Source organism: Panulirus ornatus, chromosome 2 (assembly GCF_036320965.1).
Source record: "Panulirus ornatus isolate Po-2019 chromosome 2, ASM3632096v1, whole genome shotgun sequence".
NCBI lineage: Eukaryota > Metazoa > Arthropoda > Malacostraca > Decapoda > Palinuridae > Panulirus > Panulirus ornatus.
This window is the reverse complement of record NC_092225.1, coordinates 101,012,543-101,031,941: the sequence shown is the minus strand read 5'-3', so window position 1 is coordinate 101,031,941 and position 19,399 is coordinate 101,012,543. Positions and strand designations below refer to the sequence as shown.

The window sequence follows — 19,399 nt, the reverse complement described above, 5'->3', positions numbered from 1 at the left end:
CCCGATCACACAAAATCTTTTTCACTCCATCTTTCCACCTCCAATTTGGTCTCCCTCTTCTCCTTGTTCCCTCCACCTCCGACACATATATCCTCTTGGTCAATCTTTCCTCACTCATCCTCTCCATGTGCCCAAGCCACTTCAAAACACCCTCTTCTGCTCTCTCAACCACGCTCTTTTTATTTCCACACATCTCTCTTACCCTTACGTTACTCACTCGATCAAACCACCTCACACCACACATTGTCCTCAAACATCTCATTTCCAGCACATCCATCCTCCTGCGCACAACTCTATCCATAGCCCACGCTATATATATATATATATATATATATATATATATATATAGGGTGGGGGAGGGGGCGAAAGTTTTGGGAGCCTTGAAAAATGTGTGGAAGTCGAGAACATTATCTCGGAAAGCGAAAATGGGTATGTTTGAGGGAATAGTGGTTCCAACAATGTTGTATGGTTGCGAGGCGTGGGCTATGGATAGAGATGTGCGCAGGAGGATGGATGTGCTGGAAATGAGATGTTTGAGGACAATGTGTGGTGTGAGGTGGTTTGATCGAGTAAGTAACGTGAGGGTAAGAGAGATGTGTGGAAATAAAAAGAGCGTGGTTGAGAGAGCAGAGGAGGGTGTTTTGAAATGGTTTGGGCACATGGAGAGAATGAGTGAGGAGAGATTGACCAAGAGGATATATGTGTCGGAGGTGGAGGGAACGAGGAGAAGAGGGAGACCAAATTGGAGGTGGAAAGATGGAGTGAAGGGGATTTTGTGTGATCGGGGCCTGAACATGCAGGAGGGTGAAAGGAGGGCAAGAAATAGAGTGAATTGGAGTCATGTGGTATACAGGGGTTGACGTGCTGTCAGTGGATTGAAGCAAGGCATGTGAAGCGTCTGGGGTAAACCATGGAAAGCTGTGTAGGTATGTATATTTGCGTGTGTGGACGTGTGTATGTACATGTGTATGGGGGGGGGGGGTTGGGCCATTTCTTTCGTCTGTTTCCTTGCGCTACCTCGCAAACGCGGGAGACAGCGACAAAGTATAAAAAAAAAAAAAAAAAAAAAAAAAAAAAATATATATATATATATATATATATATATATATATATATATATTGGAAAGGATCACAGTTTTGCGCGTGATCAAGATATTTCTATGGGTCCACGGGGAAAATGAAACACGAGAAGTTCCCAAGTGCACTTTCGTGTACTAATCACATCATCAGGGGAGGCACAAGAGAGAAATATAACAGTCAGTTGATATATATCGAAGAGACAGGTGTTTTGTCTCTTTCCATATAAATTAAAGAGCATGATTCACTTTGAATTACCCCCGGGGTAAATATATTCAAAGTGCTAGGAATACTGATATTATAATTAATCACCTTACATACTTTCGAATCGGCACCAGTAAGCCATCCAGTAATTAATCGACTTTTAATATCCCATAGTTTCATATTATCATTGGATTGATTGACTTTTTTTTCTTCAAAAGTACAGTTTTTGTATATGCTGAAATCTGAACTAACATCAGTTCAGGAGCTGAAATATCAATTTCAAGTGTATGAAGTTCTCCGGGTTCGCGGGGAAGGCCAAACTCGTCGCCATCTTGAAGTCTAGGGAAAGTGTTATTAAGAAATAAAATCAATTTATCTTACCTAAACCCCAGCCATGAGAGAGAGAGAGAGAGAGAGAGAGAGAGAGAGAGAGAGAGAGAGAGAGAGAGAGAGAGAGAGAGAAACCCCCCCCTCCCGCCTAACCCCAACCTACCTCACCGTGTCACCTCAAAGGTTCCACTAAGGAAAATGAATAACGGTGAGAATAAGCTAACAAAATAACGGTTGCTGCACAGTTGCCAAGGTAGAAAAAAAAAAAAAGCTTTTCATATTTTTAGCCTAGTTTCTAACTGGACAAGACATAAAGTGCTCTTTCAGCCAATAGAATTACTCCTGTGACCTACACCATAACAACAGAACCTTCTCACAACGAAACCCAAAATCGCTTCAGATTCGTCACTGGACAAGACAGTTTTACCTTTGGCTTCGTAGGCCAGACGATAGTCCGTCCAGATCATGCGGAAGGTGGCGTCGAAGGTGGTTCCCTGAGGAGGAGACGAGAGAAAACGGAAAATATTATGACATCACATCAGGTGTTGCAGGGAGGACAGCAATATTCTTGAAAGTTAGATGCACTAAGTTTTTATGTCGATCCACAACCTTCTGCTTATGTCGTATTGATATGACAGAGACATAAGTAGCAACTTTTGAAAGATGTCCCTATTAATATCAAACAATCTAATGGCTTTAAATTATTCAAATTCTTCGAAATTTTAGTTACTACATACATTCTCTGCAGTATATCAAATATTCTATGCCGTCATATTTGATACTGAGGCAGAGGAAGGATGATAAGTGCAATATGCAGTGATATTCCTTCAACTGAATAAATTAGGTTGAAGCAATTCATCATATTTTACACAACACACACACACACACCCGCCTATGAGCTCACTATACTAGAGTTACATATGGGCTGCCATGTGCCAGTAATGGCACCCCGAACACACACGCATCCGACTTGTGCCAGTAATGGCACCCCGAGCACTCACACACCCGACCTGTGCCAGTAATGGCCAACCCCGAGCACAAATACCCGACCTGTGCCAGTAATGGCACCCCGAGCACAAACACCCGACCTGGGCCAGTAATGGCACCCCGAGCACACACACCCGACCTGTGCCACAATGGCACACCCGTATACGAACTGTCATGTACACTCATGACGGTGTTACGCGCAATAATATTGACATTTTTCTCTCCACTAGAAAAACTATATAAAATTTCCAAGGTATTAATGAAATCTACAGAAGTTGCATAAATCCACTGTTACATATATCGAAGATGTATCAATGCAGAAGCAGAGAGTACCGAACTCTGAAGTCCATTGTGAAAGAAAAAAAATACCCGAATTCCATCAAGTCTCTAGATGTGATCCTACATTGAATCATCCAACTCTCTACCTCTAAGTGACTGGAGAAGACAAAAGAGCATACGGATCAGTAGTACTACGCCTATACTCACCATGGTCACGTCATCGATGTCGATGTCTCGTACATACATCTGTAGCTGGACAGTGGTCGGTGCTGGCGAAGGAGAAAAGACACGTTAGCTTCACCGGTCAGCTGCCGTTATATGATATATCCCATTTTCAATGATTGATTATATTACGAAAAGAGAAAACTGTATATCGATTTTGATGCTGAACTATATAAAAGGGAGAGGATAAATGAACTTTACTAACACCTTCCATAACCTTGGGCAATAGTACTAAACGTTTAAAATCCCAAGAAAATGAACTTCTTAAAACTTATGGGAAAGGGAAAAATTACCACACGTCAGAAGGTACGGGGAAAGTTGTAAGTTGTAGCCTTCAGAGAGAGAGAGAGAGAGAGAGAGAGAGAGAGAGAGAGAGAGAGAGAGAGAGAGAGAGAGAGAGAGAGAGAAACTGGAATCCAAGAAAAGGTAAAACAAAATTGGCGTCGGAATACAGAGAAGGCGCTTCAAGATATAAAAGGAATTAAAAGCCCCTAATCCAACCAAGTAGGTATATCGAACAAAAACCTACGGGTCATGGGGGGAAAAAAAATAGGCTTTGAAGATGATGAGGAAATAAGTTGAACTTGTGCTCGAGGATGAAGGTAAATATGGAACCACTGAGATAATAAATGCCGGGCAACGAAAAGAGACGAGTCTCCCGCGCGCTGCATCCAGGTCTGTCTGTCAACACAACACTCCGCGCAACATGGGCGGAATCTCACCTCCGTCGGCTGAAGGACGAATGGCGCGGTTGTACAGCTCCGGGTCAGAGAGAATGTCCAACACCTCCCTGTTGGCCGAGGTGGTGGGGGGCTCCTCCTGTGCCAACACCCTGCAGGGGTAAACAACACACAGGTGGATGAGATGTGACACAGAACACGAGAGTGTAGCAGTGGTGGTGGTGGTGGGGGGGGGGGGGGGGGTGATGATGCAGAGATGGTAAGGGAAGGCGATGAAGAAAGCGAGGATGAATATGTTTATTTTCATAATTCTTGTCAGGTGTCCATCTATGTTCGTTATATTGGCTCTCTATAGCTAAAGGCTATAATGGCTCTCTACAGCTACAGGATATAATGGCTCTCTACAGCTACAGGATATAATGGCTCTCTACAGCTACAGGATATAATGGCTTTCTACAGCTACAGGATATAATGGCTTTCTACAGGTACAGGATATAATGGCCCTCTACAGCTACAGGATATAATGGCTCTCTACAGCTACACGATATAATGGCTCTCTACAGCTACACGTTATAATGGCTCTCTACAGCTACAGGTTATAATGGCTCTCTACAGCTACAGGATATAATGGCTCTCTGCAGCTACAGGATATAATGGCTCTCTACAGCTACAGGATATAATGGCTCTCTATAGCTACAGGATACAATGGCTCTCTACAGCTACATGTTATAATGGCTCTCTACAGCTACAGGCTATAATGGCTCTCTACAGCTACAGCTTATAATGGCTCTCTACAGCTACAGGTTATAATGGCTCTCTACAGCTACAAGTAGTTCAGCCGGAGTAGCGTCGACGTGTCCACGTGAACCCAACCAACCCGTGTGAGCTACGAAAGCCACAGCGTCACCAGTCAGCCAACATCAACAAAGATGATGTAACAGACAGCATATCAGCCACCGTCCAGGGAAGAGGAGGGGAGCGAGAGAGAGCTTGATGAGGTCACGAAAGAAATGCAGACTTTAAAAGATATGATGACGTCTCCCACATCCACAAGTACTTAGGTAAAACAAGACCTTACGCTGAGCTCAAGCCTCGCGTAGATTGGCAATGGGGGAGGGAAATCATATCGAAGCAAGCAGCAGTTGTTTTGGGAGGCGCAGGGTCGAAAGGACCGTGAGGTTAGCATCATCATCCTGGGTGCGCTTGACGAGCATGAGGCACTGGATGGATGGCGCTGTGACGAATCAAGAGAAAATGAATCACTAAAATTTGTTCAAAAGTCGGCGTGGACGGCGCTGGTTGGCGCGCGCGCACACACACACGTCGGCTTGGAGGCGAACCAGGGAGTCTTGAGGTGTCTGGACTCTTCATTCACGCTGGTGGACGAGACTCAGCGCACCCGTATCCTGGGACAACGCTACGCGTCGGAGACACTCCGGCCACAACTACAGCAGGATGTAGGTCAAGAGAGATGTCCACCCGAGCGTCAGGAGGGAGTGGCCGACGTCGCCTGCGCTGATGCAGAGGCGACGGAGGGCTTCCGGTGCGCAGTCATCCGTCAACTAGACACTCAACCCGAGAACACATGCTGTACAGAGGGACGCAGTCGTCATCAATAGCAGCGACCAGCATTTTTTTTCCTTTTTTATACTAAAGCCACCACAGCAGGTGAGCAACTTGAGAATAGTATCGTGCGACGTTAAAAAAGTATGCACGAAATTAGGTAACCCAGATGTACAGCAGCTGATTATGATATAATGTGCTTTAAAGTGGTTGGCTCTACTGACAGGGGAGGGACGGTGGTAAGTGGTAAAAACAGGCTGTCTCATTTACTAACACGGGAACTGGGGTCCAAATGTGGTTGCAATTCCGTGACATACAACGAGGATATATGTTTGGTTCCTGTTGTATTGCACCATGTGATTCACGATGCTATTTTCATAATCCAATTGAATCAATTCAGAATAAACTGTACTCGAGATTTATGCATGACTGATAAGTCGTAACTGGCGATATGAACTTGGGGTTCGGTAGGAGTGTGAGGTAGTTAATGACACTGAGTTACCTAACGCCAACGAACTGTCATACCTAGATTCATGATGATATCAATATACCAAATGATAACGCTGAACTGTTATCTGCCATATGCATGAATAATTCCTTGCTTATGATCCGTGATCTTTAAAGTCCCATCTTAAACATTCTCCCTGGTAATGTAATGTACGGAAAGCGTGACACATGTTCCCCGGTACGGAAGGCGTGACACATGTTCCCGGTACGGAAGGCGTGACACATGTTCCCCGGTACGGAAGGTGTGGCACATGTTCCCCGGTACGAGAGGCGTCACACATTTTCCCAGTACGGCATCGCTGGGTGACCAATCCGCTCATGATGCTATTGCTGGCCAGGCAAGAGTGGTTTAGGAAGCTACTTAGATTTAAAACACACTGCACTTAAGGACCAAATTGACGTAGATCTAGATACTGATGACTGTGAGATCACTATAACAAATGCCTTTATATTCGTGTGAGTAGAGAAGGGTGTAGTGGAGCAGGGCTGTGTTAATCTGGGTAGATGTGAGAAAATACTAGACGGTGCCAAGGTGTGGAGGGCCATCAGCTGGAAGGTTAGTGACACAAGCGTTGGTGAGGCATAGCGATAGCTTGAGTCTTTGTGACGAGGAAGTTCAGAACTCACTTTCAAGCTATCTTGAGTTTGCCCCAGACTTGGCTGGTCGTGAGGAAGGTGACGTGACCACAGATGTCAACACAGATGTCCTAGACGAGGTCACACAGGTGCATGAGCAAGTGAGGAAGATGAAGCGTGATGAGAGCGTGCTGGCTAGATGGGCCTCGCCCCTCGGGCGTGGCGTCATCCATAACAACACTATATATATTTGAATTTTCTTCTCTGGTGTTTAACCGCGCTCATGGATACGGGCTTAAGTCTGATTATCTCTATGAAGGGCGGTATATGGAACACCGACAACTATGGAGGAACCAGCGTAATCAATTGTATTTCCAATTGACGTAATATTGTTTTAAGCGAGCGAGCGAGCGGGTGGTGGTGGGTGAGTCAGTCAGTGGTTTCGGCCGTTTAAGGGTAGCAGGTTGGGGGGGACGCAGAGAAGCCTACTAGGATGCTCAGAGAACCTTATTACCCCGCGCCTCCTGGCAGTCACAGAGAGACGAAATAAAGATTAAACTATTTGCGACTTTTGTTGAATTTTCAAGAACATATGATTTAGTCCCTTGGTACAAGTTATTCATAACATGGAAGAGGTAAGGCTTCGGGAGGCTGTTGTTCGCAGCATTGTGTGAAATACACTACTAATGTCTCTCTACATCTACAGGCTATAATAGCTCTTTACAGCTACATGGTATGATAGCTCTCTAAAGCTACAGGTTATAATGGCTCTCTACGGCTACAAGTCTCTACAATCTCTACAGCTACAGGCTATACTATCTCTAAAGCTACAAGCGATAACTGCAGTCAACAACTACACGTTATAATAGCTCTACAGCAAGTTATAATAGCTCCCTACAGCTACGATACAATGGCTCTCTACAGCTACAGGGTATAATGGCTCTCTACAGCTATAGCTTATAGTGGCTCCGTACAGCTACAGGTTATAATGTCTCTCTGCTGCTACAGATTACAATGACTATACAGTTACAGGTTATAATGGCTCTATACAGCTACAGGATATAATAGCTCTATACAGCTACAGGTTATAAGACCTCTCTAAAGCTGCAGGTTATCATAGCTCTTACAGCAACAGGTTATAATGGCTCTCTTCAGCTATAAGTTTAAATGGGTCTCTATAGCTACAAGTTATAATAAGTTTCCACAGCTACAGGTTGTTAATCCATAACTGAAAACAATATTCACAGTTGGACTTCTTGGTTTAGTAAGGCCGCCAACATCAGTGAGAAATAACAACCAGGAAAACTCAATTCAGAGCAAGTACACAAGCAAATTTCTTGACCACACATACCGTCACTGGATATATAGCACTTTATTACCAAACGAACGAACGGTCAGTTGGATTATGTGGTTTTCAAGCCAACGACTGTCACGGTGATTAAGGCCGTCAGTGTCAAGTTATAATCACCTGTCGGAGGGCAAACACATTCTTGAGGTATTCAAGATCATTCTAAACCCACACACACACACACACACACACACACTACACACGACAGTGAAGACAACGAGTGGCCAAATGTGAGAGATATGTTTTAACAAATCATTTCGGGAATCAAAGTAAGTTAGGAAACCAACCTTACTCAGGTTAAGTTACTTAGCAAACTTGTCGGCAATGAGAAGTGACCGTTACGAGAACCGCTCCCTTGCGAGTGAGGAATGATGTCAACAAACGTTCGAATGATCATGGCTCGGTTAGACCTGGACTTCAGCTTCGATATACAGCCACGACAAATATACTGTTGATACATAACTGTCAGCACATCTGTCAGAAGTATCGGAGGGTTGGACGGCTGGTGAACGATTATTGATGAGTTCAGCAGGAGCACATTCTGCTGATGCCACAGCTGTTTGTATGTCACACAGAGGTGAGGCCATTGGTTGCCAATTGACCATTATCGTCACCAAAGTTTTCTACACTTACTCGTCATGACTATTTGGTAACGCAGTTAAAAATGCTCATCTTTTGAATGGAACGATGTTATATTCAAATAGCAAAATCTAACCTTAATCACAGTTGATATATATCTTATCTATTTATTCAAAATACTTATTGCCGTTTCCCGCGTCAGCAAGGTAAAGCTAGGAAACAGACGAAGAATGTCCCACACACACACACACACACACACACACACACACACATATATATATATATATATATATATATATATATATATATATATATATATATATATATATATATATATATATATATTCTTTTCTTTTAAACTATTCGCCATTTCCCGCATCAGCGAGGTAGCGTCAAGAACAGAGGACTGGGCCCCTGAGGGAACATCCTCACCTAGCCCCCCTCTCCGCTCTTTCCTTTGGAAAATAAAAAAAAAAAAGAAAAGATGAGGGGAGAGGATTTCCAGCCCCCCGCTCTCTCCCCTTTTAGTCGCCTTCTACGACACGCAGGGAATACATGGGAAGTATTCTTTCTCCCCTATCCCAAGGGATAATATATATATATATATATATATATATATATATATATATATATATATATATATATATATATATATATATATACATATAAACGCCATACACCCACATATACATATGTACACATGTACATATTCACACTTGCTTGCCTTCATCCATTCCTGGCGCTACCCAGTCCCACAGGGAACAGCATCGCTACCCTGCTTCAGCGAGGCAGCATCAGGAAAACAAACAAAAAGGTCACATTCGTTTACACCCAGGTTCTCAACATATGATCTTAACAAAGATGAAGAATTTGAGCCAGATCTGTCTTTCGTGCTAAGATACGTATAAGAATGATTTAAGTGTGTAGTTCACCCTGAGTGAAAATTATCAAATAATTGTATTCTTACCGAAATGCATAAATGCATAAATCTACGTTCAGCGTTTCTGAGAGAAGCATAAAAATATTTTCCAAACAGCTGACGTCAAGACAGAAATATTGTTAACTCAGGATTTATACCCACCAGATCATGGTACGGCATTACTGTTCAAATATCTGATTTCGTGCGAAGTGTTTTCCCACAAGACGTAAATAGTAATCTAATAAGATTGGTAAGTCCGTGGCTGCCCCTGGCGTACATACGTGCATCTTATATACAATTGGAGCTTGTCTGGGCTTAGAATTATCTTGAACCCAGGTAGAAGGTTTTAAGATGATTTCGACTGGTGGGTACGACTTGACGTTAACGGCCTTAATATTAAGATTCTGGCAGTCGATGGGCCTAAATACCCCATCCCTACCCCTAAAAAAAGAAAAAAGAGACGTACCTTTACTAAGAAAGGTCCGTCAGGAAACAAGAATATTTACACTCACATTCACAGGAGGCACTGAGCTACGGAGTCGGTCTTGCTGACCTAGATACTGGAAAGGCAAGTCAAAGACCAAAATCTAGATGACTTCCTTCGGAGGAGAAGCTACCTAAGTAAAAGACAGTTTCAGGTAAGAGTGGTCATGCGTGCTGAACCTCTTAGATTTCTACTAGAGAGTAAGCTCCGTTCTACACAGAAGAGAAGGCTTGGTTGGATTACCTTTATCTGGATTGCCAGAAGGCATTTGACACAATAACACATAGGAGGTTGGTAAAAAATGCTGTAACTTCAGGTAGAAATAACGAGGAGACTATCTCGATGAATAGATCATCCTAGTGGAATGGAACAAAGGACGCATTTCAGGGAAGCCTCTCGGAACAGGTCAAGATCACCAGCGGCGAGCCGTAGGGTGTCTGTTGTGGACCATTACTTGACAAGATCCTTGTACACGACTCACCAGACAGACTGGACTCTGACGTGAATAGGTTTGCGGATGATGAGGAGAGTGAAAAGCGAAAAGGATTGCATCTACCTACAAAGGGACCTAGACAAACTCCAAAGTTGGTCTGATACATGGTTGATGAAGTTCAAGCAAAGTGTAATGACGCTGGAACAGTAAAAGACGGTCTCGATATGAAAAATAACAATTAGGAACTAAGCTACAGAAATGTATTCATGAAAAACTGGGAGTAAATATCGGCCCCAGCTCGTTGCCAGAATCCCGCTTTGGAAGAATTAGTATGGGAGATCAGGAAGCGACCTACTCACTTACTACATTACGACAAAACTACAAGTTTTCACTTCCTCCAAAATTTCTTAAATACTTTCCCTTGTCTCATCATTTTCCTTTTCAGTAACCCCTCTACATACCAATTCAGGTCCGGCCTTGATGTGGGCTTTTGTCCAAGACTGGAGCCTCCAACTTGAAAAAAAAAAAGAAAGTTTGTTATGTCTGGTCAATTAACTTGATAAAAACTAAGAACCAATAGAGGAGGTCCAGAGGGGGAGGAGGGACAAATATAGTAACTGAAAACTGTGTTAAGAGAATTGGGCTACAGGGAAAGGTTGCAGGCCATGAATTTGTCCACCATGAAAGGCAAAAGAGTAAGGGATGACCTTATTACTACCTTTCTGTTTTTAAACCAACATGATGATGTTAACAGTGAACAGGTCTTCGAAAAATGCATGGCTACAACAGCCAGAAGCCATAACATGGTATTAACCGAGACACGTTAGAAAAGATGCAATGAAGTACTCTTACAGTATAAGGGTGCTGGATGAATGGCATACACTGAATGAAAAAAAAATATTTACGAACAGCACATTGAAGTTGAAGTTGTATGACAGTAGAGAATGTTCAAGAGATAGGGCACTACGAGTGTACAACTCCCTCCCCGTACAGTGCAAGTAGGTACCCAAACACTTAGAAGGAAAAGTTACCGGATAATCAATGATATAGTAAAAGACAAGAAAGTGACGGGATAATGGATGATATAGTAAAAGACAAGAAAGACTGTTGAAGAAATGTAAGACAAGACAAGGTATGCAATATGAGAACTCAAACAAAGAAATGTATATTGCATTTAATGCACGTTGGATCTTTTAATCTGTATGTCTGTACGTAGCTGGATTTTGTGGCTTTTGACTACTAGCTGGGCATGAGCCAGAAACCTAAATATATAAGTAGAAATTAAGCACATATAAATAAAACACGGTCGTCTAAGAAGCCTTAACATATAAGTGGAAATCAAGCACATATAAATAAAACACGGCAGCCTAGCCAAGCCTTACCCGCTAGTCCCGGCGAAGAGGAGGATGGCCAAAGCCAAGTGTCGTCCAGGTTCCCACATCTTACCAGCTTTGAATATCACCTGCAAACATAAGACATTATGCTATTGACAAGCTTGTAAATGAATAAAAACCCGTTTATCATAAGATATATAAAAGATCAAATGATTTTTTACGCCTCGACCCTTGGGAACTTAAGCAATAAACGTATTACGCATAATCGGAGTAAACTATGTCTCAATTCCACTCAACAAACTTGTACCTCAGGAATGTAAACATTCATCTTTATCGCCTTTGCCTTTCTAGAATGGCATTATCCATGCATTTCCCCCAATCCTCAGGCATCTTACCATGATCCGTGCAGAGAGTGAGGATCCTAACTATCCAATCAACAACACAGTCACCGCCTCTCTTAAGAAATTCAAATGCAATACCATCCACTCCAGCTGCCTTACCATACCATCCACTCCTGCTGCCTTACCATACCATCCACTCCTGCTGCCTTACCATACCATCCACTCCAGCTGCCTTACCATACCATCCACTCCTGCTGCCTTACCATACCATCCACTCCTGCTGCCTTACCATACCATCCACTCCTGCTGCCTTACCATACCATCCACTCCTGCTGCCTTACCATACCATCCACTCCTGCTGCCTTACCATACCATCCACTCCTGCCGCCTTACCATACCATCCACTCCTGCTGCCTTACCATACCATCCACTCCAGCTGCCTTACCATACCATCCACTCCAGCTGCCTTACCATACCATCCACTCCTGCTGCCTTACCATACCATCCACTCCTGCTGCCTTACCATACCATCCACTCCAGCTGCCTTACCATACCATCCACTCCAGCTGCCTTACCATACCATCCACTCCTGCTGCCTTACCATACCATCCACTCCAGCTGCCTTACCATACCATCCACTCCTGCTGCCTTACCATACCATCCACTCCAGCTGCCTTACCATACCATCCACTCCTGCTGCCTTACCATACCATCCACTCCTGCTGCCTTACCATACCATCCACTCCTGCTGCCTTACCATACCATCCACTCCTGCTGCCTTACCATACCATCCACTCCTGCTGCCTTACCATACCATCCACTCCTGCTGCCCTACCATACCATCCACTCCTGCTGCCTTACCATACCATCCACTCCTGCTGCCTTACCATACCATCCACTCCTGCCGCTTTACCATACCATCCACTCCTGCTGCCTTACCATACCATCCACTCCTGCTGCCTTACCATACCATCCACTCCTGCCGCCTTACCATACCATCCACTCCAGCTGCCTTACCATACCATCCACTCCTGCTGCCTTACCATACCATCCACTCCTGCTGCCTTACCACACCATCCACTCCAGCTGCCTTACTATACCATCCACTCCTGCTGCCTTACCATACCATCCACTCCTGCTGCCTTACCACATTTCAACTTACTCAAGGATAAACTCTCTCTTCACCAAACCACCTGCCATGACTCATTTCTAATACCACCCAGACCCCAGACACGTCACATCTGCCAACCTATTATGAAGCACATGGTCAACTCCTTCAAAATACGCCTCACCTCATCACTACATGTTACCACTCCCCCTTTTTGCCCCCTTCACCGATGTTCTCATTTGTTCTCTTGTGTCTGTAAATGAATTCTTCAAGTGAGGTATTCATAGTAACGAGCCAGCTGGTCACCACGACCAGTGGTGCCTAGCTGCAATCAGACCACAGCTGAACAAGTGCTTCAATGCCGTCAACAACCCAGCTTAGGTTACGTCACGCAAGGGGCGGGATGGTGGATGTTGGCGTGAGAGGCGATGGAGTGTTGGGGGGGGGGGGGGGGGGGGAGGCAGCAGACGGTAACAGAGGGACGGGAGGAGGAATGGATGGTTATGGGGAGGAAAAAGTGGTGGGGAGAAAGCAATTGCTAAAGGCATATGGCGGCAGACGAGGGAGGTAAGGGCGACAGTGAGTAGGGTGAGGGATGAGAAAGCCTAGCTTAATGACGGTGAGGGAGAGGATCATATGGTCTCCAGTATGTAGTAAGAGCAGCAGCATTATTTTGAATCGCAAAGGAATTTGCAGACGAAGCTCTGGAATCTGTGTGGCAAAAGCGAAGCCCAAGTACCGCGGGTAGGACTGAAGATCATGGCAGGTCATGATCAAGAGGTATGGGGGGTGGAAATGGAGGTCAGTAAGGGAGTTTACCTTAATTTTGGAATAAGTGGACGTGGGTGAACCCCTGCTGACGTCCATTGGCCTCCAACCGTCCCTCAGTGATCTGTTCATATATACATCACTCCACACCTGCTGATGGTCTTTTTAAAACCCAAGATAAACAAATAATATCCAGCCTAGCCAGAACAGCAAGGGGGGTTCACGTCTCAGGCTTTGACTCAGAGATGTGTATATGCTTTTCCCCACGAGACTGTGTGTTTTAACCTGAGGGGTGTGTGTGGCATTCGTAGACCCATCGCTTACACATCTAACAACAGCCTGCACAGAATTTAAGTCTCATTTACATGTCTAACGAAAGCGCATCTTCGATTTCTTTTTCTTCTTTTTTTTATTCATAAAAAGTCTTTCATCGCTATTCCGCGTGACAGTTTATCTTCAGAGATGGCTGATGGTTATCTCCTAAAGTAAATAAGTGGTAGAAATATACGTGGCTATTCCTGTATCTCACTGCTGCTGATCAACGCACCGAACCTGTTGACACAGAAACATTAAAAGCGAGCAGCCATTGCTCATGCCGACATATTACCCCTAAAACAGAGTTGACACTACTGCTAACTTCACTGTGGACCTAACATTTGCATATTGATCACTCTCTAGATTTAAATGAATTATCATAATCACAAGATGCATGGTCGTTCATGAAAGTGAAACAAGTGGTCATTAATGGCGGGAGACAGGAGACATTGAGGTATAATAAGGGGGGATAGAAATGTTTGCATGGGGGACTACAGCATTGTAACACACTAAACAGTAAATAGTTTTGTATATATATATATATATATATATATATATATATATATATATATATATATATATATATATATATTAGAACATAGGACTGAGCCTAAGAGGAAGAATCCTCACTTGGCCCCCTTCTCCGTTCCTTCCGTTGGAAGCGTAAAAATCACCAGTGGACATAGAAAATAAGAACAGTTCTTATTTTCTCTTTCCAGTGGTGATTGTGCATACACCTCTTTACGGTGAAGGTTTTGCACACACACACACACACACACACACACACACACACACACACAAACACACACACACACACACACACACACATATATATATATATATATATATATATATATATATATATATATATATATATATATATATATATATATATATATATATATATATATATATTATTTATTTATTCTATTTTACTTTGTCGCTGTCTCCCGCGTTTGCGAGGTAGCGCAAGGAAACAGACGAAAGAAATGGCCCAACCCACCCCCATACACATGTATATACTTACACGTCCACACACGCAAATATACATACCCATACATAATGTACACATATATATATACACACACAGACATACATATATACCCATGCACACAATTCACACTGTCTGCCTTTATTCATTCCCATCGCCACCTCGCCACACATGGAATACCATCCCCCTCCCCCCTCATGTGTGCGAGGTAGCGCTAGGAAAAGACAACAAAGGCCACATTCGTTCACACTCAGTCTCTAGCTGTCATGCAATAATGTCCGAAACCACAGCTCCCTTTCCACATCCAGGCCCCACACAACTTTCCATGGTTTACCCCAGACGCTTCACATGCCCTGATTCAATCCACTGACTGCACGTCAACCCCGGTATACCACATCGATCCAATTCACTCTATTCCTTGCCCTCCTTTCACCCTCTTGCATGTTCAGGCCCCGATCACTCAAAATCTTTTTCACTCCATCTTTCCACCTCCAATTTGGTCTCCCACTTCTCCTCGTTCCCTCCACCTCCGACACATATATCCTCTTGGTCAATCTTTCCTCACTCATTCTCTCCATGTGCCCAAACCATTTCAAAACACCCTCTTCTGCTCTCTCAACCACGCTCTTTTTATTTCCACACATCTCTCTTACCCTTACGTTACTTACTCGATCAAACCACCTCACACCACACATTGTCCTCAAACATCTCATTTCCAGCACATCCATCCTCCTGCGCACAACTCTATCCATAGCCCACGCCTTGCAACCATACAACATTGTTGGAACCACTATTCCTTCATACATACCCATTTTTGCTTTCCGAGATAATGTTCTCGACTTCCATACATTCTTCAAGGCTCCCAGAATTTTCGCCCCCTCCCCCACCCTATGATCCACTTCCGCTTCCATGGTTCCATCCGCTGCCAGATCCACTCCCAGATATCTAAAACACTTTACTTCCTCCAGTTTTTCTCCATTCAAACTTACCTCCCAATTGACTTGACCCTCAACCCTACTGTACCTAATTACCTTGCTCTTATTCACATTTACTCTTAACTTTCTTCTTTCACACACTTTACCAAACTCAGTCACCAGCTTCTGCAGTTTCTCACATGAATCAGCCACCAGCGCTGTATCATCAGCGAACAACAACTGACTCGCTTCCCAAGCTCTCTCATCCCCAACAGACTTCATACTTGCCCCTCTTTCCAAAACTCTTGCATTCACCTCCCTAACAACCCCATCCATAAACAAATTAAACAACCATGGAGACATCACACACCACTGCCGCAAACCTACATTCACTGAGAACCAATCACTTTCCTCTCTTCCTACACGTACACATGCCTTACATCCTCGATAAAAACTTTTCACTGCCTCTAACAACTTGCCTCCCACACCATATATTCTTAATACCTTCCACAGAGCCTCTCTATCAGCTCTATCATATGCCTTCTCCAGATCCATAAATGCTACATACAAATCCATATATATATATATATATATATATATATATATATATATATATATATATATATATATATAGATTCTTTTTTTTTTTTCTTATACTTTGTCGCTGTCTCCCGCGTTTGCGAGGTAGCGCAAGGAAACAGACGAAAGAAATGGCCCAACCCCCCCCATACACATGTATATACATACGTCCACACACGCAAATATACATACCTACACAGCTTTCCATGGTTTACCCCAGACGCTTCACATGCCTTGATTCAATCCACTGACAAACCCGGTATACCACATCGCTCCAATTCACTCTATTCCTTGCCCTCCTTTCACCCTCCTGCATGTTCAGGCCCCGATCACACAAAATCTTTTTCACTCCATTTTTCCACCTCCAATTTGGTCTCCCTCTTCTCCTCGTTCCCTCCACCTCCGACACATATATCCTCTTGGTCAATCTTTCCTCACTCATCCTCTCCATGTGCCCAAACCACTTCAAATCACCCTCTTCTGCTCTCTCAACCACGCTCTTTTTATTTCCACACATCTCTCTTACCCTTACATTACTCATTCGATCAAACCACCTCACACCATACATTGTTCTCAAACATCTCATTTCCAGCACATCCATCCTCCTGCGCACAACTCTATCCATAGCCCACGCCTCGCAACCATACAACATTGTTGGAACCACTATTCCTTCAAACATACCCATTTTTGCTTTCCGAGATAATGTTCTCGACTTCCACACATTCTTCAAGGCCCCCAGAATTTTCGCCCCCTCCCCCACCCTATGATCCACTTCCGCTTCCATGGTTCCATCCGCTGCCAGATCCACTCCCAGATATCTAAAACACTTCACTTCCTCCAGTTTTTCTCCACTCAAACTCACCTCCCAATTGACTTGACCCTCAACCCCACTGTACCTAATAACCTTGCTCTTATTCACATTTATTGTTGACTGGTTGGTAAGGTTATTTAATGTATGTATGACTCATGGTGAGGTGCCTGAGGATTGGCGGAATGCGTGCATAGTGCCATTGTACAAAGGCAAAGGGGATAAGAGTGAGTGCTCAAATTACAGAGGTATAAGTTTGTTGAGTACTCCTGGCAAATTATATGGGAGGGTATTGATTGAGAGGGTGAAGGCATGCACAGAGCATCAGATTGGGGAAGAGCAGTGTGGTTTCAGAAGTGGTAGAGGATGTGTGGATCAGGTGTTTGCTTTGAAGAATGTATGTGAGAAATACTTAGAAAAGCAAATGGATTTGTATGTAGCATTTATGGATCTGGAGAAGGCATATGATAGAGTTGATAGAGATGCTCTGTGGAAGGTATTAAGAATATATGGTGTGGGAGGCAAGTTGTTAGAAGCAGTGAAAAGTTTTTATCGAGGATGTAAGGCATGTGTACGTGTAGGAAGAGAGGAAAGTGATTGGTTCTCAGTGAATGTAGGTTTGCGGCAGGGGTGTGTGATGTCTCCATGGTTGTTTAATTTGTTTATGGATGGGGTTGTTAGGGAGGTGAATGCAAGAGTTTTGGAAAGAGGGGCAAGTATGAAGTCTGTTGGGGATGAGAGAGCTTGGGAAGTGAGTCAGTTGTTGTTCGCTGATTCATGTGAGAAACTGCAGAAGCTGGTGACTGAGTTTGGTAAAGTGTGTGAAAGAAGAATATATATATATATATATATATATATATATATATATATATATATATATATATATATATATATATATATATATATATATATATATATAAAGGTGTTCTATGAAAATGTATATATTCATGACATTAAGACAATCATAGTTACAAGAATAAATAGCCAGGCATCACGGTTTACACTACACTCATCTGCCTAAAGAGCCCACTACACTATCGTTATATACGGCCGAACTGTGCCAATCATGACACCCCGAGCACACACACCCGACCTTTGCCAGTAATGGCACCCCGAGCACACACACACACCTGACCTGCGCCAATAATGGCACCCCGAGCACACACACACCCGACCTGTGCCAGTAATGGCATCCCGAGCACACACACACCTGACTTGTGCCAATAATGGCATCCCGAGCACACACACACCTGACTTGTGCCAATAATGGCACCCCGAGCACACACATACCAGACCTGTGCCAATAATGGCACCCCGAGCACACACACACCCGACCTGTGCCAATAATGGCAACCCGAGCACACACACACACACACACACACCAGACCTGTGCCAATAATGGCACCGCAAGCACACACACACCCGACCTGTGCCAGTAATGGCACCGCGAGTACACAAACACCCGACCTGTGCCAGTAATGGCACCGCGAGCACACACACACACCCGACCTGTGCCAGTAATGGCACCCCGAGCACACACACATCCGGCCTGTGCCAGTAATGGCACCCCGAGCATACACATACTAGAGACCTGTTCTTTACTGTTGTAAAATCAGTGAGTTCTGGGATTTACTAAACATTACAAAATATTTGCAAACATTTCTTCCGCAACAATGTTCCATCTCAGATACTTTGGTATAAATTTACTTATTGTAAGTAATAATCTTTCTTCATTTATCTCGATACGTAATCCAGTCATTCTTGTTGAACTGTAGTAAACTTCACACAGCATATAAAATGCCAAATCATTCATTGCGTTGCCCCAAACAAGTTAACCCGTTTCCCTCTATATAATGATAACGTATTTCAATTAATGGAGTCCAGTCCCTGGACCTTTTGTGCGATATGAATCGGAGCTCCTTAGGCACCACCGCTCACAGGGGAGCACAATAAAACAGCAGCTCCTGCGACAAAAATGAAAAACCAATTACCCGACCTCAGCCAATAATGAAACACCCAACAGCTGTCACTGACAAGAACCTGTGCCAAGCGAA

At 43.7% G+C, this 19,399-nt stretch overlaps 1 protein-coding gene across 2 annotated transcripts in view; it reads right to left on the bottom strand.

Moving 5' to 3' along the window:
- The window catches only part of LOC139758862 (glutamate-gated chloride channel-like), a 50,749-nt gene that overhangs the window by 13,441 nt on the left and 17,909 nt on the right, over positions 1–19,399 (bottom strand). For both annotated transcript variants that reach the window (XM_071680736.1, XM_071680729.1), the window contains exons 2-5: positions 11,570–11,649; positions 3,821–3,930; positions 3,084–3,145; positions 2,038–2,104 (exon numbers count right to left, since the gene is read on the bottom strand). In XM_071680736.1, coding sequence (XP_071536837.1) covers positions 2,038–2,104; positions 3,084–3,145; positions 3,821–3,930; positions 11,570–11,649 — 319 coding nt within the window. The remainder of the gene's footprint in view (positions 1–2,037; positions 2,105–3,083; positions 3,146–3,820; positions 3,931–11,569; positions 11,650–19,399) is intronic.